The 23,275-nt window shown below is 38.8% G+C and overlaps 1 protein-coding gene across 2 annotated transcripts in view; it reads right to left on the bottom strand.

The window, feature by feature from the left end:
• Nucleotides 1-23,275, bottom strand: part of TFAP2E (transcription factor AP-2 epsilon) — a 62,660-nt gene that overhangs the window by 3,292 nt on the left and 36,093 nt on the right. For both annotated transcript variants that reach the window (XM_053706998.1, XM_053706999.1), the window contains 3 exons: nucleotides 22,751-22,979; nucleotides 19,033-19,151; nucleotides 9,177-9,318 (listed from right to left, as the gene is read on the bottom strand). In XM_053706998.1, the coding sequence (XP_053562973.1) occupies nucleotides 9,177-9,318; nucleotides 19,033-19,151; nucleotides 22,751-22,979 (490 nt within the window). The remainder of the gene's footprint in view (nucleotides 1-9,176; nucleotides 9,319-19,032; nucleotides 19,152-22,750; nucleotides 22,980-23,275) is intronic.

Here is a 23,275-nt window from a genome sequence, read left to right as displayed (position 1 = left end):
AGCCCAGCAAAGCTGGTCACATGATCCCTCCTAGGCTCCGCCTTCCCCAGTCATTCTCTTTGCCGTTGTACAGGCAACATCTCCACGGAGATGGCTTAGAGTTTTTTGGTGTTTAAATGTAGTTTTTATTCTTCAATCAAGAGTTTGTTATTTTAAAATAGTGCTGGTATGTACTATTTACTCTGAAACAGAAAAGAGATGAAGATTTCTGTTTGTAAGAGGAAAATGATTTTAGCAACCGTTACTAAAATCGATGGCTGTTTCCACACAGGACTGTTGAGAGGAATTAACTTCAGTTGGGGGAAACAGTGAGCAGACTTTTGCTGCTTGAGGTATGACACATTTCTAACAAGACTTGGTAATGCTGGAAGCTGTCATTTTCCCTATGGGATCCGGTAAGCCATTTTTATTAAATAAGAATAAAGGGCTTCACAAGGGCTTTAAAGACTGGTAGACATTTTTCTGGGCTAAAACGATTGATATATAAGCATTTTTAATACTTCATAGCTTTGAGGAGTTATTTTATTCTTGGGAATTATGTAAAAAAACCGGCAGGCATTGTATTGGACACCTTTTTCACTGGGGGCCTTCTCTAATCATAGGCAGAGCCTCATTTTCGCGCCTCTATTGCGCAGTTGTTTTTGGGAAGCAAGACATGCAGATGCATGTGTGAGGAGCTCAGATACATAGAAAAAGCTTACTGAAGGCGTCATTTGGTATCGTATTCCCCTTTGGGCTTGGTTGGGACTGCAGATACCAGGGACTGTATAGGGGTTAAATATAAAAACGGCTCCGGTTCCGTTATTTTAAGAGTTAAAGCTTTCAAATTTGGTGTGCAATACTTTTAAGGCTTTAAGACACTGTGGTGAAATTTTGGTGAATTTTGAACAATTCCTTCATACTTTTTCACATTTTCAGTAATAAAGTGTGTTCAGTTTAAAATTTAAAGTGACAGTAACGGTTTTATTTTAAAACGTTTTTTGTACTTTGTTATCAAGTTTATGCCTGTTTAACATGTCTGAACTATCAGATAGACTATGTTCTGTATGTGGGGAAGCCAAGGTTCCTTCTCATTTAAATAGATGTGATTTATGTGACACAAAATTTAGAGAAAATGATGCCCAAGATGATTCCTCAAGTGAGGGGAGTAAGCATGGTACTGCATCATCCCCTCCTTCGTCTACGCCAGTCTTGCCCACACAGGAGGCCCCTAGTACATCTAGTGCGCCAATACTCCTTACTATGCAACAATTAACGGCTGTAATGGATAATTCTATCAAAAACATTTTAGCCAAAATGCCCACTTATCAGCGAAAGCGCGACTGCTCTGTTTTAGTAAATACTGAAGAGCATGAGGACGCTGATGATATTGGTTCTGAAGTGCCCCTACACCAGTCTGAGGGGGCCAGGGAGGTTTTGTCTGAGGGAGAAATTTCAGATTCAGGGAAAATTTCTCAACAAGCTGAACCTGATGTGATTACATTCAAATTTAAATTGGAACATCTCCGCGCTCTGCTTAAGGAGGTGTTATCTACTCTGGATGATTGTGAGAATTTGGTCATTCCAGAGAAATTATGTAAGATGGACAAGTTCCTAGAGGTCCCGGGGCCCCCCGAAGCTTTTCCTATACCCAAGCGGGTGGCGGACATTGTAAACAAAGAATGGGAAAGGCCCGGCATACCTTTTGTCCCTCCCCCTATATTTAAGAAATTGTTTCCTATGGTCGACCCTAGAAAGGACTTATGGCAGACAGTCCCCAAGGTCGAGGGGGCGGTTTCTACTCTAAACAAACGCACTACTATCCCTATAGAAGATAGTTGTGCTTTCAAAGATCCTATGGATAAAAAATTAGAGGGTTTGCTTAAAAAGATGTTTGTTCAGCAAGGTTACCTTCTACAACCAATTTCATGCATTGTTCCTGTCACTACAGCAGCGTGTTTCTGGTTCGATGAACTAGAAAAGTCGCTCAATAAAGATTCTTCTTATGAGGAGATTATGGACAGAATTCATGCTCTCAAATTGGCTAACTCTTTTACTTTAGACGCCACTTTGCAATTGGCTAGATTAGCGGCGAAAAATTCAGGGTTTGCTATTGTGGCGCGCACAGCGCTTTGGCTAAAATCTTGGTCAGCGGATGCGTCTTCCAAGAACAAATTGCTTAACATACCTTTCAAGGGGAAAACGCTGTTTGGCCCTGACTTGAAAGAGATTATTTCTGATATCACTGGGGGTAAGGGCCACGCCCTTCCTCAGGATAGGTCTTTCAAGGCTAAAAATAAACCAAATTTTCGTCCCTTTCGCAGAAACGGACCAGCCCCAAGTGCTACATCCTCTAAGCAAGAGGGTAATACTTCTCAAACCAAGCCAGCCTGGAGGCCAATGCAAGGCTGGAACAAAGGTAAGCAGGCCAAGAAACCTGCCACTGCTACCAAGACAGCATGAGATGTTGGCCCCCGATCCGGGACCGGATCTGGTGGGGGGCAGACTTTCTCTCTTCGCTCAGGCTTGGGCAAGAGATGTTCTGGATCCTTGGGCGCTAGAAATAGTCTCCCAAGGTTATCTTCTGGAATTCAAGGAGCTTCCCCCAAGGGGGAGGTTCCACAGGTCTCAATTGTCTTCAGACCACATAAAAAGACAGGCATTCTTACATTGTGTAGAAGACCTGTTAAAAATGGGAGTGATTCATCCCGTTCCATTAGGAGAACAAGGGATGGGATTCTACTCCAATCTGTTCATAGTTCCCAAAAAAGAGGGAACATTCAGACCAATCTTAGATCTCAAGATCCTAAACAAGTTTCTCAAGGTTCCATCGTTCAAAATGGAAACCATTCGGACAATTCTTCCTTCCATCCAGGAAGGTCAATTCATGACCACGGTGGATTTAAAGGATGCGTATCTACATATTCCTATCCACAAGGAACATCATCGGTTCCTAAGGTTCGCCTTTCTGGACAAGCATTACCAGTTTGTGGCACTTCCATTCGGTTTAGCCACTGCTCCAAGAATTTTCACAAAAGTACTAGGGTCCCTTCTAGCGGTGCTACGACCAAGGGGCATTGCAGTAGTACCTTACTTGGACGACATACTGATTAAAGCGTCGTCCCTACCACAAGCAAAGGCTCATACGGACATTGTCCTGGCCTTTCTCAGATCTCACGGGTGGAAAGTGAACGCAGAAAAAAGTTCTCTATCTCCGTCAACAAGAGTTCCCTTCTTGGGAACAATAATAGACTCCTTAGAAATGAGGATTTTTCTGACAGAGGCCAGAAAATCAAAACTTCTAAGCTCTTGTCAAGTACTTCATTCTGTTCCTCTTCCTTCCATAGCGCAGTGCATGGAAGTAATAGGTTTGATGGTCGCGGCAATGGACATAGTTCCTTTTGCACGAATTCATCTGAGACCATTACAACTGTGCATGCTCAGTCAGTGGAATGGGGATTATACAGACTTGTCTCCGACGATACAAGTAGATCAGAGGACCAGAGATTCACTCCGTTGGTGGCTGACCCTGGACAACCTGTCACAGGGGATGAGCTTCCGCAGACCAGAGTGGGTCATTGTCACGACCGACGCCAGTCTGGTGGGCTGGGGCGCGGTCTGGGAACTCCTGAAAGCTCAGGGTCTTTGGTCTCGGGAAGAATCTCTTCTCCCGATAAATATTCTGGAACTGAGAGCGATATTCAATGCTCTCAAGGCTTGGCCTCAGCTAGCAGAGGCCAAATTCATACGGTTTCAATCAGACAACATGACGACTGTTGCGTATATCAACCATCAGGGGGGAACGAGGAGTTCCCTGGCGATGGAAGAAGTGACCAAAATCATTCAATGGGCGGAGACTCACTCCTGCCACTTGTCTGCAATCCACATCCCAGGAGTGGAAAATTGGGAAGCGGATTTTCTGAGTCGTCAGACATTTCATCCGGGGGAGTGGGAACTCCATCCGGAAATCTTTGCCCAAATTACTCAATTGTGGGGCATTCCAGACATGGATCTGATGGCCTCTCGTCAGAACTTCAAGGTTCCTTGCTACGGGTCCAGATCCAGGGATCCCAAGGCGACTCTAGTAGATGCACTAGTAGCACCTTGGACCTTCAACCTAGCTTATGTATTCCCACCGTTTCCTCTCATCCCCAGGCTGGTAGCCAGGATCAATCAGGAGAGGGCATCGGTGATCTTGATAGCTCCTGCGTGGCCACGCAGGACTTGGTATGCAGACCTGGTGAATATGTCATCGGCTCCACCATGGAAGCTACCTTTGAGACGGGACCTTCTTGTTCAAGGTCCGTTCGAACATCCGAATCTGGCCTCACTCCAACTGACTGCTTGGAGATTGAACGCTTGATTTTATTAAAGCGAGGGTTCTCAGATTCTGTCATTGATACTCTTGTTCAGGCCAGAAAGCCTGTAACTAGAAAAATCTACCATAAAATATGGAAAAAATATATCTGTTGGTGTGAATCTAAAGGATTCCCATGGAACAAGATAAAAATTCCTAAGATTCTATCCTTTCTTCAAGAAGGTTTGGAGAAAGGATTATCTGCAAGTTCTTTGAAGGGACAGATTTCTGCTTTATCTGTTTTACTTCACAAAAAGCTGGCGGCTGTGCCAGATGTTCAAGCTTTTGTTCAGGCTCTGGTTAGAATCAAGCCTGTTTACAAACCTTTGACTCCTCCTTGGAGTCTCAATTTAGTTCTTTCAGTTCTTCAGGGGGTTCCGTTTGAACCCTTACATTCCGTAGATATTAAGTTATTATCTTGGAAAGTTTTGTTTTTGGTTGCAATTTCTTCTGCTAGAAGAGTTTCAGAGTTATCTGCTCTGCAGTGTTCTCCTCCTTATCTGGTGTTCCATGCAGATAAGGTGGTTTTGCGTACTAAACCTGGTTTTCTTCCGAAAGTTGTTTCTAACAAAAACATTAACCAGGAGATAGTCGTGCCTTCTTTGTGTCCGAATCCAGTTTCAAAGAAGGAACGTTTGTTGCACAATTTGGATGTAGTTCGTGCTCTAAAATTCTATTTAGATGCTACAAAGGATTTCAGACAAACATCTTCCTTGTTTGTTGTTTATTCTGGTAAAAGGAGAGGTCAAAAAGCAACTTCTACCTCTCTCTCTTTTTGGCTTAAGAGCATCATCAGATTGGCTTATGAGACTGCCGGACGGCAGCCTCCTGAAAGAATCACAGCTCATTCCACTAGGGCCGTGGCTTCCACATGGGCCTTCAAGAACGAGGCTTCTGTTGATCAGATATGTAAGGCAGCGACTTGGTCTTCACTGCACACTTTTACTAAATTTTACAAATTTGATACTTTTGCTTCTTCTGAGGCTGTTTTTGGGAGAAAGGTTTTGCAAGCCGTGGTGCCTTCCATCTAGGTGACCTGATTTGCTCCCTCCCATCATCCGTGTCCTAAAGCTTTGGTATTGGTTCCCACTAGTAAGGATGACGCCGTGGACCGGACACACCTATGTTGGAGAAAACAGAATTTATGTTTACCTGATAAATTACTTTCTCCAACGGTGTGTCCGGTCCACGGCCCGCCCTGGTTTTTTAATCAGGTCTGATAATTTATTTTCTTTAACTACAGTCACCACGGTATCATATGATTTCTCCTATGCAAATATTCCTCCTTTACGTCGGTCGAATGACTGGGGAAGGCGGAGCCTAGGAGGGATCATGTGACCAGCTTTGCTGGGCTCTTTGCCATTTCCTGTTGGGGAAGAGAATATCCCACAAGTAAGGATGACGCCGTGGACCGGACACACCGTTGGAGAAAGTAATTTATCAGGTAAACATAAATTCTGTTTTTGCCCATAAAGGGGAATTTGTATGGGCAATTGCCCTTAAAAGGGCAATCAGCTCTTTTCCAACCCATTGAATCACTAATCTTAAAGAAAAATACTAACAATAAGCCCCAAATAGATACTCACCGTTCCTTAAGTCCGGCGGAGGTCTTCCAGGCGGCTCCATCATCTTCTATCTTCATCCAGAGCGAAGGTACAAAGCTGTAGATCCTCAGCGGCGGTCCTCAACGCTGCGGTGGTCTTCAGCAGCATGGAGGCTCCTCTTCATCCAATGTCGGTCGTACGCTAAAGATTGAATGCAAGGTACCGCAATCAATTTGGGGTACCTTGCATTCCTATTGGCTGAAATTTTGAAATCAGCCAATAGAATTAGAGCTACTGAAATCCTATTGGCTGTTCAAATCACCCAATAAGATTTCAGTAGCTCTCATCCTATTGGCGGATTTTCAAAATTTAAGCCAATATGAATGCAAGGTACGCCAATAAATATGGGGTACCTTGCATTCAATCTTCAGTGTGCGACGGACGATCCCATGAAGAGGAGCCTCCACACCGCCGCTGAGGATCCAGACATCGGGAAGACAGCTCCGTGCCGCCTTCGCTCCAGATGAAGATAGAAGATGATGGAGCCGCCTGGAAGAAGACCTCCGCCGGACTTCAGGAACAGTGAGTACCTATTTGGGGCTTAGGTTTAGGCTTTTTTATTTAAATTTTTTGGGTGTTTTTTTTTTAGATTAGGGGTTTTTTAGGCTTGAAAAAGAGCTGATTGCCATTTTAAGAACAATGCCCATACAAATGCCCCTTTAGGGGCAATGGATAGTTTAGTTTTTTTTTATGTTAGTTTTTTTTTATTTTGGGGGGTTTGGTGGATGGGGGGGCATTACTGTTAGGGGGGACTTAGTATTTTTTTAGAGGTAAAAGAGCTGTTTAACTTATGGCAATGCCCTACAAAAGGCCCTTTAAGGGCTATTGGTAGTTTAGATTAGGAGGTGTTTTTATTTTAAGGGGCTTTTTTATTTTCATAGGGATTAGGTATATTTTTTTTTAATTTTTGATATTTTTTTTATTTTTTTCTGTAATGTTAGACTTTTTTATTTTTTGTAATTCAATGTTAGTTTTTTTTATTTTAATTGTAATTTAGTAGTAATTGGTGTTAATTTAGGGGGTGTTAGGTTAGGGGGCTTAGTCATTAAATTAGTTATTTGCGTTGTGAGGGGTTTGGCAGTTTAGAGGTTAATTAGGTTGATTGCGATGTGGGTGTTTGGCGGTTTAGCGGTTAATGGGTTAATTCGTTTTTTCCTGATGTGGGGGGTTGGTGGTTTAAGAGTTTATAGGTTTATTGCAATGTGGGGTGGGGTTTTTGCGGTTTAGGGGTTAATAGGTTAATTAGGTTTATTGTGATGTGGATGGTTGATGGTAAATGCGTTAATATTTTAATTATGTTATATGCGGATTAGGGGTTAATTATCTTATTGTAATACTTCGTCTGGGAGGTTGTTTTTTGTTATACTTTGTGCGGGCGGTTTTCTTGTTTTTATTTCTTGCAGGCGGTTACATGTTTTTTTTAGTTATTTTGTGCGGGCAGTTGCGTATTTTTTAGTTATTTTGTGCGGGTGGTTGTGTGGTTTTTTTTTTTTAAGGCTTCAGGTTTGCCTACACTACATCCAGGTGGATTCCGAAAATGGCAGGGTGTGAAAGCTGCATCCAGGTGGATTCTTTTGGCTGCGCGCACTGCTAACATTCTTTTGGCTGCCTCGTGCAGCCAACATTCCTTTGAGGATGCCTGCGCAACTGGCTACACCGACGGACGCGTTACAAACGCGATTATAGTATAGATATCAAACAAGCCCTTTTTGAAGACAAACAATGCATTCATTAAAATGTTGGCAAGTATGACTTCTATATCTATCTATCATTTTATAGTTAGTGCTGTAAAATTCTCTTAGGTAACAGCTTTTATACATGAAAATATATTAATTTTTTGCCCAGGAGATATATTTTTTTTATAATTTTAGTTAATACACATGGCACAAGATACTTCAATGTTTTTTATTTAAACTTAAAAAAAAAAAAAAAAAGAATGTAAAAACTGTTTAACCTGAAACTAATACAACTGTAACAGCGTTCTACTTCCTGCTAAGGCTTATTGGCTGATAGGTACTTCCTGCTAATGCTCATTGGCTTGATAGGTACCTCTGCTAATGCTCATTGACCAATAGGTACTTCCTGCTAATGCTCATTGGCAGATAGGTTCTTCCTGCGTTCATGATTTTGCTGAACATGAGCATTTGTTCCTAAAATCTAAGCTAAAGGGACATTAAACATATCTTGATTTTATGTAAAAATAGTGTTGTCCCACACTCCTTAGAAAGGCTAGAAAGCAAAATCAATAACCTAACCTAGGATTTCTTAGCAGGTTATGTAATTCACTTTTTGGTCTCTCTAGGCTAGGGAACCATTTTAAACAAAAACAAGGGTTGTTTAAAGTCATTTAATTAGGTACAGTGTACTTTAACATTGGGACTTTAGTTTTACATTAAATTTAAAAAGCTATCTTACAATTATAAAATTACTGTTTAAATGCTGCTGTTTCATATTAATTATAGAAAATGCAAGTATAGTGCCCCTTTAATTGCATAAAGTCTTAATATGTCAGAGATCTTTTCTCTAAGACACTGGTTTTCAAACCTGTCCCTAGGCTTCCCCAAAAGGTCACATTTTCAGGATTACCTTGGGTGAGAGTAGGTAAAATAACCATGTTTACTAAGCAGCTGTGTATTTTACCTGTGCTCTAGTTCAGATATCCTCAAAATCTGCCCTGTTAGGGAAGGCTGAGGACAGGTTTGAAAACCAGTGCACTGAGAATATGTTCATCTACTAAAGGGTATCACAATCTACTTAAAGGACCAGTCAACACAGTAGATTTGCATAATCAACAAACGCAAGATAACAAGACAATGCAATAGCACTTAGTCTGAACTTCAAATGCATAGTAGATTTTTCTAACAATTTTAAGTTATGTCTATTTCCACTCCCCCTGTACCATGTGACAGCCGTCAGCCAATCACAAATGCATACATGTACCATGTGACAGCCATTAGCCAATCACAAATGCATATTACGCTTATAATTCTTGCACATGCTCAGTAGGAGCTGGTGACTCAAAAAGTTTAAATATAAAAAGACTGCTTTTTTAATGGAAGTAAATTGGAAAGTTGTTTAAAATTGCCTGATCTGTCTGAATAATTAAAGTTTCATTTCGACTTGCGTGTCCCTTTAAGCATTTATTTTAGTAAAAATAGTAAGTATTGTAGTAGGATTGTTACAAAAGGTAACTTACTAATGTTTGTATGTGTAAAGAGATTTAACTTCATACTTACTTGGTAGCGAGCAGCATGTTTTTGCGGGTGTGAAGTTCCGTGGGGTCAGAGTGCTGGCGACAGAGGTATTCAGCTGCGGCTTTAGCTGGGAATTCTGTTTCACAGACGTAGCCAAAATCTCGTGCGAGGTGTACTGCCTCACCTAGAATAAAACATTTTACAATCAGCAACAACAAAAACGTTTCATCATTTACTTATGTTTGTCACTAACATGACAGAATCACAATACTGACAATAGCTCTATGGCAATGCTAATCTCTAAGGTCTTCATAAAAAATGAAACAAAATCCACTCTAATATATTTTAACATGCCCCCTCTTAAATGCATGAAAAAAAATAAAAAAGAATGTTTTTTGGAAATATAAGGCATTGATAACCAGCTTACTTTCACTAGGTTTGCGCCTAAGCCATGTTTTCCGCTGCAGGGAGGGCTCGGAGCATAGACAGCACTATATATGTTCCTCCTTGCACACCCTGCAGCGAGTGTAACTTATAAATGTCCAGAAAAACTTGGCTGAAGAGACTGCAACCCTATCTTGCACATGGGGCCGCAGATCAATATTTTCCAAGCCTAAAGGCTGTTACACGCTGCAAGCGGAGCGACGCGCAACGTGTAGATGCAGCTGTGCGCGCTCAGTGTGTCCTGCCTTTTCATCTCTGAGCACTCTGCTGTGTCAGGTCGCGTAGCTGAGCGCTCAGAGATGAAATAATTGAACTTTAGAAGCGATGCAACGCGGTGCGAAGCAGCTGCATCGCCTTGCGCCGCATCGCTTGCAGTGTGTCACAGCCTTAAAGGCCACATTTAAATCTATGACAAATAATATATTTTAAAAAAATATTCAGTGGCACAAGGCCAAATTTAGGTAGGGTGGCGGGGTAGTCTCCGACTGCTGTTCATCCTTCCAGAGGGCTCTTTTGAGTTGTGGCCACCCCAAAACACACAATTTTAGTTCTTTTTTTTCCCCCCTGAGGGCCACAAAAACTATGGCACACGTTGTTAGTTCTGCTTTTCCTGAAGGGCTGCACAAACTAATACCAAGGGCCAGATGTTGCCTTTGGAGAATCAGTTGGTCATCCTCGCTCCAAGGCATTTTTTGCAAACATTTTGGAATAAGCCTCTCAACTGGAATAAAATTTATACCAATAGTTAGAAGGTATTTTATCAGATCTAAAATTGTATTCAGATAAGTCTAAGTTTTATTCCCATAAAATGTAGGTAAGTTTATAGACAACTTTAATAGTATAACTAGGGCCTGGGTTTGAACAAGAATGCATTAACACAGAAGTCAATCTTAACATTTCATTATTTAGACAGAATGTGCAATTAAAAAAAGTAATTAAAGGGACAGTGAACACCAGAATTGTTGTTTAAAGATAGATAATCCCTTTATTACCCATTCCCCAGTTTTGCATAACCAACACAGTTATAATAATACACGTTTTACCTCTGTAATTACCTTGTATCTAAGCCTCTGCAGACTGCCCCCTTATTTCAGTTCTTTTGACAGACATGCATTTTAGCCAATCAGTGCTGACTCCTAGGTCACTTTACGTGCGTGAGCTCAATGTTATCTATATGACACACATGAACTAACACCCTCTAGTGGTGAAAAACTGTCAAAATGCATTCAGATTAGAGACGGCCTTCAAGGTTTAATAAATTAGCATACGAGCCTACCTAGGTTTAGCTTTCAACTAAGAATACCAAAGAAACAAAGCAAAATTGGTGATAAAAGTAAATTGGAAAGTTGTATAAAATTACATGCCCTATTTGAATCATGAAAGTTTATTTTGGGCTTGACTGTCACTTTAACTTCTTTTATCAAATTGTCCTCTTATTTGGTATGCTTGGGGGTACTTCAGTATGCTCTCATGGAAAGCAGCTAAGTTTCAACAAATGAAACCAAGATAAAGAGGTAAACTTTATAATAAAACATTTTTTCTTTTTTTTTTAAATTGTACTCTCTTTCTGATTCCTAAAACATAAATTTTGACTTCCACGTCCCTTTAACAAATGGTCTTAGTTGCCTTTACAAGAAAGCACGTAGTAGAGGTCACAGCACACATTTACACCTCTCATTAATATTATACATTCACAAACTACTGGGTATGACAAATGCCACCTACTAGTATAAATCAGTGTGTTTATTCATGTATATAATCTATGTAACTGTGTTTGTTTATGTGACTAAAATAAAGTGTGCAGGTTACTAAAATGGTTGTGAGCCAGGGAAATAGTTACCCTGCACACAGAGCGCTCACAGCTTGGTAAAAGGACTCAATCCTCACAAACTCACCAGTTTAGAGGAAGATAATCAGGTTATTTTATTGTGCACTATATTGTAATGGTCTCCCCTTCACATACAGGAAATTAGTAAACTCACAAATTATTTTAAGAACATTCCCTTAGGGGGTATTGTAGTACTGATGAGACTTCTTAAAGGGACACTGAACCCAATTTTTTTTCTTTCATGATTCAGATAGAGCATGACATTTTAGGCAACTTTCTAATTTACTCCTATTATCAATTTTAAATCAATGTAAATCTTAGCAGTCGGTCCATTTTGGGTTCAGCACTATGAATAGAGCTTGCTTATTGGAGGCTTACATTTACCCACCAATAAGCAAGCATAACCCAGGTTCTCAACCAAAAATGGGCTGGCTCCTATGCATCACATTCCTGATTTTTAAATAAATATAGCAAGAGAACGAAGAAAAATTAATAATAGGAGTAAATTAGAAAGTTGCTTAAAATTGCATGCGCTATCTGAATCATGAAAGAAAAAAATTGGATTTAGTGTGCCTTTAAAGAATTTTGCCAGGCCGTAGAGCTTTAGAGAATCAGGCCCAAAGTAAGGACAACTTAAACTATTAAAGGACCCTTTAAATACAGTAGGATTCCATAATGAACACATGCATAATAAAAAGACAATGCAAAACACTTACTCTGAATTTCAAATAAGCAGTAGATTTGTTCTCTTTCAAATTCATCCCCCCATTTGCCATCCCCCTATATCATGTGTCAGCCATCAGTCAATCACAGACTAGCATAATATACCATATGAACTTGTGCACATGCTCAGTAGGAGTTGGTACCTCAAAAAGTGTGTATATAAAAAGAATGGGCAACATTTGATAATAGAAGTAAATTGGAAAGTCTCTTAAAACGGCATGCTCTATCTGAATCATGAAAGTTTAATTTTGACTTTAGTGTCCCTTTAAAGCAACAGTAAAGTCAAAATTAAAGGGACGTGAAATGCAAAAAAATGTGCTTCGTGGCTAGATAGAGTATATCATTTTAAACAACTTTCCAATTTACTTCTATTATCTCATTTACCTAGTTATTTTGGTATTCTTTGTTGGAAAGAATATCCAGATAGGCTCAGGAGCTTTAAGCTAGCTGCTGATTGGTTGCTGTACACCTATAGCTCTTGTCATTAGCTCACATATGTGTTCAGATAGCTCCCAGTAGTGTATTGCTGCTTCTTCCACAAAGGATTCCAACAGAATTAAGCAACAATAATAGAAATAATTTGGAGAGTTGATTAAAATTGTATGCTCTATAGTCTATCTGAATCATGAAATAAATGTTGTGTTTCAAGCCTCTTTTAACTTAAAGGGATATTAAACCCAAAAATTTTCTTTCGTGATTCAGATGGAGAATACCGTTTTAAACAACTTTCTAATTTACTTCTATTATCTAATTTACTTCCTTCTCTTGATATTCTTTCCTGAAAAGCATATCTAGATAGGCTCAGTAGCTTCTGATTGGTAGCTGCACATAGATGCCTCATGTGATTGGCTCACCCATGTGCATTGCTATTTCTTTAACAAAAGATATCTAAATAATAAAGCAAATTAAATAATACAAGTAAATTGGAATGTTGTTTAAAATTGTATTTTCTCTCTGAATCGTGAAAGAAAATGTTTGGGTTTAATGTCCCTTTAAATTGATTGGATAGAGCATGGAGTTTTAAACAACTTTCCAATGTACTTATTTGTCTTGGAATCCTTTGTTAAAGAGTAATCCTAGGTGAGCTCAGGAGTGTGCACGTGTCAAGCCATATGGCAGCAGTGTTGCAACATTGTTTATAGCAGTTTTATACAGTTACAAACACTGCTACCATAAACTGCTATAGACACATGCACACTCCTAAGCTCCTTTCAGCCTACCTAGGTTTAGTCGTCAACATTGAATACCAAGAGAACAAAACATATTTAATAATAGAAGAACATTGAAAAGTTGTTTAAAGGGACACTGAACCCAAAAATGTTCTTTTGTGATTCAGATAGAGCATGCAATTTAAAGCAACTTTATAATTTACTCCTATTATCCATTTTTCTTCGTTCTCTTTCTATCTTTATTTGAAAAAGAAGGCATTTAAGCTTTTTTATTGGTTCAGGTCTCTGGACAGCACTTTTTTTATTGGTGGATGAAATTATCCACCAATCAGCAAGAACAACCCAGGTTGTTCACCAAAAATGGGCCGGCATCTAAACTTGCATTCTTGCATTTCAAATAAAGATACCAAGAGAATGAAGAAAATTTGATAATAGGAGTAAATTAGAAAGTTGCTTAAAATTTCATGCTCTATCTGAATCACAAAAGAAAAAATTTGGGTGCAGTGTCCCTTTAAAAAAAGATGTGAGTGTTCAAGGAGTGCAACTACATTTTAGAAAATGTTAAAGGGACATGAAATCCAAATGTTTCCTTTCATGGTTCATATAGATCATACAATTTTAAACTTTCCAATTTACTTCTATTTTCTAATTTGCCTCATTCTCTTGGTATCCTTTGTTGAAAAGCATCAATGCATTACTGGGAGCTAGGTGATGCATTGGGTGAGCCAATAACATGAGACATATATATATGCAGCTACCAATCAGCAGCTCCTAAACCTACATAGCTATGCTTTTCAACAAAGGATAACAAGGGAACAAAACAAATTAAATAAAAAGTTGAAAATATCCTTGGTTCATACACATAAACTATTCAATTTGAAGACCATATAAAAAATATTGAAAGATTTAAGTTGGAGAAGCTTGATTTTTTTAAGGATGTATGTATTATCAAGCTTTGTAAAAGCTTATCTACAAAATCCTCAGATTTGTAATGGTGAAATTTGTAGAAAAGTCATTCGAAAAACTTGTCCAAAGGGTTTTGATTGACCGCTTGGTTAGCTTAATGCTGAATCTAAGTCAGTTGTGATTTCCAGTGTTTGACAAAATATGAAATGCCTTTTTCTTTTGTATAAAAGATGGTCTTGTCCCACGCTCCCTAGAAAGACAAAAATGCTAATTCTGTAATCTAGACTTGCAAATGCTACAAATCATTAGCTGGTTAAGACAATTTGCAGCATTTGGAAAACCTATTTTGTAGAAGTTGCTTTTTGAGCTCTCCGGTAGTGTGGGACAAAACACAATTTGAACTTTTGTCCAACCAGCATTCTAGCCATACGGCACTTTTATAGTAGTTAGAACACTGATTGGAACAGTTCAAACCATTAGCTCACCAAAGGAATTCCTTTTGAAGTGGGTGGCCAGAGCGTGGGGTATTAGAATGGCATGGCTAGATTAAAAAGTAAGTTATAGCACATCTTCATTACAACAGATAAATTAAACTCCATCTTAATTATTGTTTCCATTCCGAGTCTGATTATAAAAAGTAGAAAGTTTACCATCACTTTAAGAGGCACAATACACACTACCACCAGCTCTTGACGCTTGAATACTGGTGAACTAGACCTTCTATTTAAACTGAAACGCTCCTATGCACATTTTAATTTTGAGCTTTCTATGAGTTCAGCTATAGTTTTGACTTTGCATAAAACCAGAAAATGATTCTTTATTAAGATTTAAACTGACCGTGTAAAAAAAATAATCCATGTAAAATAGCCATGAGAAACCGGTTAAAATAGGTTTTCAAGGCTGTTAAAATAAATAAAATGTAAATATCATGCAGACGCCTGTACAAAAAGTGTTAGCAAAAGTCCTCACTGCAAACTATTTGAATGTTGTTGTGCAGACTGAAAGGTTACAATTCATAGAAAACGACATATCTGTAAGATTATATGTGCGTTTTACTGGGTTTTATTTCTATTTCCTTTTCACAAACCAACAGCTACATATGATTAAAACCAGTTCTGCACATAAGCCCAAGGCATTAGTCATTAGCATAAATGCCAACTGAGGGAGAACACATTTTCAGTTTGTACCAAGAAAATTGCTGTTGCTTAGAAGAGGTTTTTTTTAAAAAAAACAAAAAACAAATAAATAAATAAAACAGAACTACTTTTACATCCTGTCCAGGATGGGCAACACAAAGAAAAAGACCAACTTAAAGAGACATTAAACCCAAAAAATGTCTTTCCTTATTCAAAAAGCGAATACAATTTTTAAAAAGTTTACAATTTACTTCTATTATGAAAAATGTTTCATTCTCATGTTATTCTTTGTTAAAGAGATACCTAGGTAGGTAGCGTGCGCATGCCTGAAGCACTACAGGACAGGAAATAGTGCTGGCATCTAGTTTTCCTGCTAATGTATAACATTGCTGCAAAACTGCTGCTATATAGTGCTGCAGACACGTGCACACTCTTGAGCTTACATTTCTGCTTTTCAAATAAGGATAACAAAAAGAATATGATAATAGAAGTAAATTAGAAAGTTGTTTAAAATTTTATGTTCTATCTAAATCATGAAAGAAAAAAAATTGTGTTTTACGTCCCTTTAAAGAGAAATTTTGATGCAAAATATTTTTTGCATTACGGATCCTAGCATTACGGATCTGTGTTTAAATTGCACAAAGGAGTGAATTAACCACATAGCTAAGATCCAGATGAGGAACTACAATCACTGCAACTGCTAAGTAGGAAACTACTGGTGATTGGTGGCTACATGTAATAGTCACTCCTGATTGGTTCAGCTGCTTTGTTTTTTTTCTGGAGCTGTACTGCTTGTGGCTCCAGTGTGGAACTTTACTTATGTGTTGAACTTCTTTGTGTGGGGTTAAACAAATGTTTAGCTAAGATCGGTAATGCAAAAATGATATACTCCACCGTCATGTTTATATAAAAATGTTGCTTAAAGGGACACCAAAATTAAAATGCCATAAAACATGTTGAGATCTATGCATATCCTAAAAGGGCTAATGAAGTAAAAATAGTTTGCATAAAAAAACATTTTTTTTTAATTGCTGGCAAGTATTTTCAAATCATTTTCAAAAATAAGTGACATAGCAATGCTGTCTGGAGAAGTCTGATCCACCTCCCCTTATCAGCGTTTAGCATCATTAACAAAGGCATTGTATTTCAACTGACAACTTATTTGCTTCTAGGCATGCTCCAGCAGATAATGACTGTCACAGTCTGCATTCTACCAAAGCAAAGGTGGAGATAGATATATAATGTGTGGGGTGAGTTACAGCTTTACAATTCAGAAACTTAAAAGAAAGGGTTAATGGTGAGGCACTGCAGTATAAATTTGCAGGTAAAGTAATTAAAGTGCATATTATTATAATTTGGCTCTATCCCAACTTGTTTTATGTCCCTTTAAACTTTCATTATTCCGATAGAGTATGCAATTTTAAACAATTTCCAGTTTACTTCCATTATCAAATTGTAAACAGACTTTTTATATGCACCCTTTCGGAGGCATCATTTCCTACTGAGCATAGTATACATACATTAGTCTATAATTGGCTAATGCCTGTCACGTGATACAGGGAATTGAAGGAAATTTTGAAATTTGCCTGGAAAAAAATTACTGCTAATTTAAAATTTCAGAGTAAGTGCTAATGCATTATATTTGTATTATGCATTTGTTGATTTTGCAATTCTATTGTATTTAATTGTTATTTACGGGTGAAAAAGTACAAACAAGAGGATCCCTCTGATGTTATAGAAAGAAATCATTATTTACACTGCACATATTTGTACCAAGAACTACATTTTTATATATGCTGTGGAGGGACACGAGTGAGGAGTGTGAAGTAGAAGAAAAAAAGATGGAAGACCAGGGTGCAGGGGAGCATGGGCCAAAATAATATGTGAAACAGATTATATGGGCTCCATTTATCAAGCGGTGTACGCAGCTTTGAAGGCCCTTCGTTGCAGGGTGGCATGAGTGAACCTTTGCACCAGCTCTTAGCTGGCGGATTAAAATCACATTCACTCGGGGTGATTGACAGCCCCCACTCGTGCGCCAATGGGCTAGCGTGAGCAGGAGGCAGCATTGCACAAGAAGACGCTTCTGTAATGTTAAATGCAGCAACATATTGCTGCTCACTTTCTGCGATCCCGGGCGGACAAGTTTGTGGAAGCAAACCCTGTCCGTCTGGGCTTTGTAAAATTGGCCCCTATGTCTGTCTATGGTGTGAATAAAAATAATATAGTCAATACGAGTGTGTGTCTATGTATTAACCTTTTTATGTCTATCTAGTTGCCTGTCTGTCTATCTTGTCATTTATCTATCCTTATTTAACAGTGATAATCTCCCCAGACTGCTATGGTTATTAGAAATCAGTGTGTACAAGTATTGAGTAGTGTTTCAAACATTGATGAGAAAGTAACCTGTTCACTTTCCCTAAAGGCTCTGGCTAACCAGCAAATAAAAAGTGATACTCAATGTCCCAAACATAGTAGTTATATAACAATATAACCTTAACAAGGCAATTAAAGATGCACACAGACACATAACGACCACAGGGGCATTTATATTAGCCACTTGGGTGCCAGAGAGAGCATCAATGCATTGCAATCTGATGCGCTCCGCTTCCAGCTATCTCTGGCAACCAAACGGTTAAAGGGACAGTGTACTGTAAAATAGTTTTCTCCATAATGTGTTTCAAAGGACTTGTTATACCAGTTGTAGAGTATAAGATGTATGAGAAATTTTTCCTTTATGTTTATTTTTATATATGAAATTGTTGCTTCTGTTAATTGAACCTATAACCCAATTAAAAGTGCTGAGCTTGAAAGGTGAGTAGACCTCAGCTTATCTCTATGTTTATACAAAGTCTGCCTTATCTCAATATACAAAGTAAGACCAATACATGGAGAGAACAAAGGAAAGTGAACATTTAAGTACCTCCCTGTCCAACTCCCCCACTGGGAGCATGTTTTTTCCTAAACATTATCGTTAACATAACCTCTCTATAACCATTACATACATATTGAAATTTTAAGTATAGGTGGGGAAACAACAGGCAAAATCAGGTATTTCAATTGACAAAATTAAGGTAAAGGAGCTATCCGTAAATATTTTAATACACTCCTGCAGGTAAAATGGAATATTGAGAACAACAGAGAAACAAAAATCACAGTACACTGTCCCTTTAATGCACAGAATATGAAGCTGTGGCTTATTAATATATTTATTTATTTAATGTGATACACTGCAGCTAATTTATATTGGAACGTATGTGATTATGAGCTAACAGACCCTTGGAGGTTGTCTAAATTACAGTTTTATTAAATGAGTTTATTAATTAATCCTGCGTTGTATATCAACGCTCAGTCAAAGCTGTGCAAGATTAAATGCATCTCCTATACCACAATGCAGTTAGTGAAAAATAAGCGGAAGGAAAGGGCAGAATACAAATCAGAAAGAACTGAGATGGTAAAGGCCTCCAAGCCAGAGACGGCAAGTATCCATCTTGTGCACTGAGACAACATACTGATGAGGTGATCAGTCCCAGAATGCCGTGTAATAAACCCAAATGTGCTACTGAACTGAAAACATTACTCTAGAGTATACTTGTGCAGGATCATAAGGAAAAACATTTCTTCCAATTCCATTGCTCATATCTTGATACATTTTAGGGCGAACATTCTGCAACACTCTAATAATTGCTCACCTTCTACAAGTGATGTCAGCAGAGTCACATTGGCTGCCTTGCGTCTTCCTGCTGGCAGATTCAGGCCTATCTTTTCCAGCCGCTCTCGGAGGCAGCGTCCACCATTTTTTGATTTAGCCCTGGCAAGAAATAGATATAGTATAATCTGTGGTGCCCCTTATTTACAGGAAATAAGTAGCTTTAAAAGGGACATTAAACACTAAACAAATGCATTCAAAGAAATGATTAGTCTTAGAATAACATGTACAGTAGATGATTTTTTTTTAAAGTTTCATTAGCTGTTTAAATAGTGACAAAATAAGTGTAACGTTTTAGTGTCTATAAAACAATGGGAGCTGCCATGTTGAAACGTAGGTTACATTTTCTGCTGTGGCGAATTAGGGAGAGTTATAAATAGGTCACTAGAGTGTGCAGCCAATAGCTGTGTGGAATATAAGTGTACTGCACTTCCAATATAACTATGTTTTATTGATTTTATTTATTTTATAGCAGTCTTACTAGTTTGTCAGTTCATATTGCAGCTCTAGAACTTTATGTGTTTAACCCTATTGCAGAAATAAAACACATGGTCTGCGAGGGACTCTAATGCTTAAATGGAATGCTGTAATTAATTATAATATTTTATATAATTATAGTTTAAATCCACCTTAAGTTAACATGTATATGAACCCATAATACCACCTTTAGCATTTGGCATAATTCAAAGGATAATTCGAAGTTTCAATTTTCAGGAGCTATTAAAATGTAATAAATGTTTATTGAAAGTATAGCATTATTGCAATACACATTCATTATTTCTTTTTCTGATTACTGATTTCAAATAAATGTAAAAATTGTGCTTTTTCCACATTCTCTACGGGAGGCCTGAGACAAAAGTGTTATCTACTTTACTGTGAATTGGTGTTTTCCTCCCCAACTCTTTTACCTTATCTCTCTCTAGTCATTTGCTTTCAGCTTTGCACCAACAACCATGATAGGAAAAGCATTTTTTGCACAAACAAATGGGTACTACATGCTGTGGGTGTGAATATTGGTGGTGTGTGTGTGTGTGTGTATATATATATATCACACACCACGGACATATATTTATTTATTTAGCTATTAGATGAAGATTATGAGGCCCATTTATCAAGCTCCGATTGGAGCTTGAGGGCCCGTGTTTTTGGCGAGTCTTCAGACTCGCCAGAAACAGCAGTTATGAAGCAGCGGTCTAAAGGCCGCTGCTCCATAACCTTTTCCGCCTGCTCTGAGCAGGCGGACAGACATCGCCACAATTCAACCCGATCGAGTACGATCGGGTTGATTGACACCCCCTGCTGGCGGCTGATTGGCCGCGAATCTGCAGGGGGCGGCGTTGCGTTGGTGCAATGCTGAATACGGAGAGCGTATTGCTCTCCACATTCAGCGAAGTCTGTCGGACCTGATCCGCTCAGTCGGATCAGGTCCGACAGAGCTTTAATAAATAGGCCTCTAAGTGTCTATTAGATTAGGTGTCTGTTTAAATACCTGTTTAATAATGTATTATTAATTAACTAAGATGAATCAGTGCAAAACTACACGAACATCCCTTTTTCAAATAGAAAAAGTACTATACTTATTCAATTTCTTTTTAAACACTGCATATGACTCTTTTCATGTTAAAATGTTTTTATATGTTTAATTCCGTTATTTTATATGCAATATAAAATAACTCAACTCAATTTAACTAACTCAATTTCTCACAACTAACTCCTTACTTGATCCACTACAATCTGGTTTCCGCCCTAAACACTCAACAGAAACCGCTCTTGCTAAAGTAACAAATGACCTGTTATCAGCTAAAGCAAAAAGCCATTACTCATTACTAATTCTTCTTGACCTGTCCGCAGCTTTTGACACAGTTGACCATCCTCTCCTCCTAAAAATACTACATTCATTTGGCATCTGAGACACAGCCCTCTTCTGGTTTGCATCATATCTTTCAAACCGCTCGTTTTCAGTTTCCTTTAACAACATATCTTGTGATCCTATGCCTCTCTCAGTTGGAGTACCGCAAGGCTCTGTCTTGGGTCCCTTGCTGTTCTCTCTTGATACATCCTGCTTTGGAAAACTTATAGTCTCCTTTGGATTCCAGTACCACCTATATGCTGATGATACCCAAATCTATCTTTCCTCTCCTGATATCTCTCCCTCTTTACTCAACCAGATTTCTGCCTCTCTGCAATTTTCTCTTGGATGTCTTCACGCTACCTCCAACTCAATCTGTCCAAAACTGAGCTGCTTCTTACCCCCCCCCTCTTCGAGACATCAGACACCTGACATTTCTCTGATGGTTGGAGACTCTATTCTCAACACCTCACCTCAGGTCCGCTGCCTTGGGGTCACACTAGACTCAGAACTCACATTCAACCCACATATACAAGCGCTTACCAAATCCTGCCATTCACACCTACGCAACATTTCCAGAATTCGTCCCTTCCTTACTCAAAATACTACAAAAATACTTATTCATTCCCTCATCCTGTCACGCATTGATTATTGCAATCTACTCTTAAATGGCCTTCCAAAACACCCCCTCTCCTCCCTCCAATCTATTATGAATGCTTCTGCTAGACTCATCCACCTAAGTCGACGATCTACATCAGCTGCTCCGCTCTGCCAGTCTCTACACTGGCTCCCCATACACTCCAGAATACAATTTAAAGTATTAGCCCTAACTTACAAAGCACTTAACAGTCTAACTCCCAACTATATTTCCTCTCTCATCGTGAAATACTCCCCATCCCGTCCTCTTCGATCAACCTCTGACCTACGTCTCTACACTCCTGTTATCTCTACATCCCACTCCCGCCTCCAAGACTTCGCACGTGCTGCTCCTGTCCTCTGGAACTCTCTACCCCACTCCATCAGACTGTCTCCAGACTTGTATAGCTTCAGACGATCCTTGAAAACCCACCTATTCAGAGAGGCTTACCATCTCTCCTCCATCCTGCATCCGAACCAAGCTAATACATGTACATGAACTGCCTGACTCACTGCTGCAAATACAACCGATGTAACAAGCTACCCCAACCTTATGTCTCTGCACCCTAAACCTATAGACTGTGAGCTCTCCGGAGCAGAGCCCTCTTCCTCCTGTGCTAGATTTGTTTAGTCTTGTTATGTTTTGTATTGTATCACAAATCTTTCTCATTGTATACCCCTATCATTGTACCCAGCGTTACAGAATTTGGCGGCGCTATACAAATAAATGATAATAATAATAATAATATCATTTTTTTTCCTGTAATGTCAATTTAATTAAAGAAACCCAATTTTTTTCTTTCATGATTCAAAGAGAGCATGTCATCTTAAACAACTTTTCAAATTACTTCTATTAACTAATTTGCTTTGTTCTCTTGGTATTCTTTATTGAAAAGAATACCTAGATAGACTCAAGACCAGCAAAGCACTACTGGGAGCTAGCTGCTGATTGATGGCTGCGCATATATGCCTCTTGTAATTGGCTAAACAGATGTGTTCAGTTTACTCAAAGTATTGCATTGCTGCTCCTTCAACAAAGGATAGTAAGAGAATGAAGCAAATTTGAAAATAGAAGTAAATTAGAAACTAGTTTAAAATGACATGCTGTATCTGAATTATGAAAGAAATATTTGGAGTTTCATGTCCCTTTAACATGAACAAATGATGTGTCCAATACAGAAGTAGGAAGAAGCTGGTATATATACAAAGTACTAACCTCCTTAGAACTCCGCCGAGCAAAGATGCGTTGAGACACTCTGGGGGTGACAAGCGCCTCTGGACCTCTCCCACTGTCACTTTATATTTGGAAGTTGAACTTAGAAGTGACAAGCGCCCAGGAACAGAACAGAAAACTTCATTAGGGTTGGTGACTCCTCCAATGAGACCTTCCTTATTCATAGACAGTGAAGACATCAGGCTGCCATTGTTCTTAGATGGAATGGGAACTGATGAAGAAAATAGGGCAGCAGTGGAAGAAAAAAATGGATAGGATGGAGAATTGAGAGAGAAGGAGTGGCGAGGAGTAGATGATTAGCAGAGAAAGGAAAAGGAAGGAGGGAAAGAAAAGAAAGATATGAGTTAGTATATTTTTTAATGCCACATTTCATATTCACTAAAGTCACCCTAAAGCAGTGTTTCTTAAAGGGACAGTCTACTCCAGAATCTTTATTGTTTAAAAAGATAGATAATCCCTTATTTCACATTCCCCAGTTTTGCATAACCAACACGGTTTTCTTAATAT

The sequence above is a fragment of the Bombina bombina genome, chromosome 3 (assembly GCF_027579735.1).
Source record: "Bombina bombina isolate aBomBom1 chromosome 3, aBomBom1.pri, whole genome shotgun sequence".
NCBI lineage: Eukaryota > Metazoa > Chordata > Amphibia > Anura > Bombinatoridae > Bombina > Bombina bombina.
Note: the sequence above shows the minus strand (reverse complement) of the source record. Positions and strands in the feature narration are given on the sequence as shown.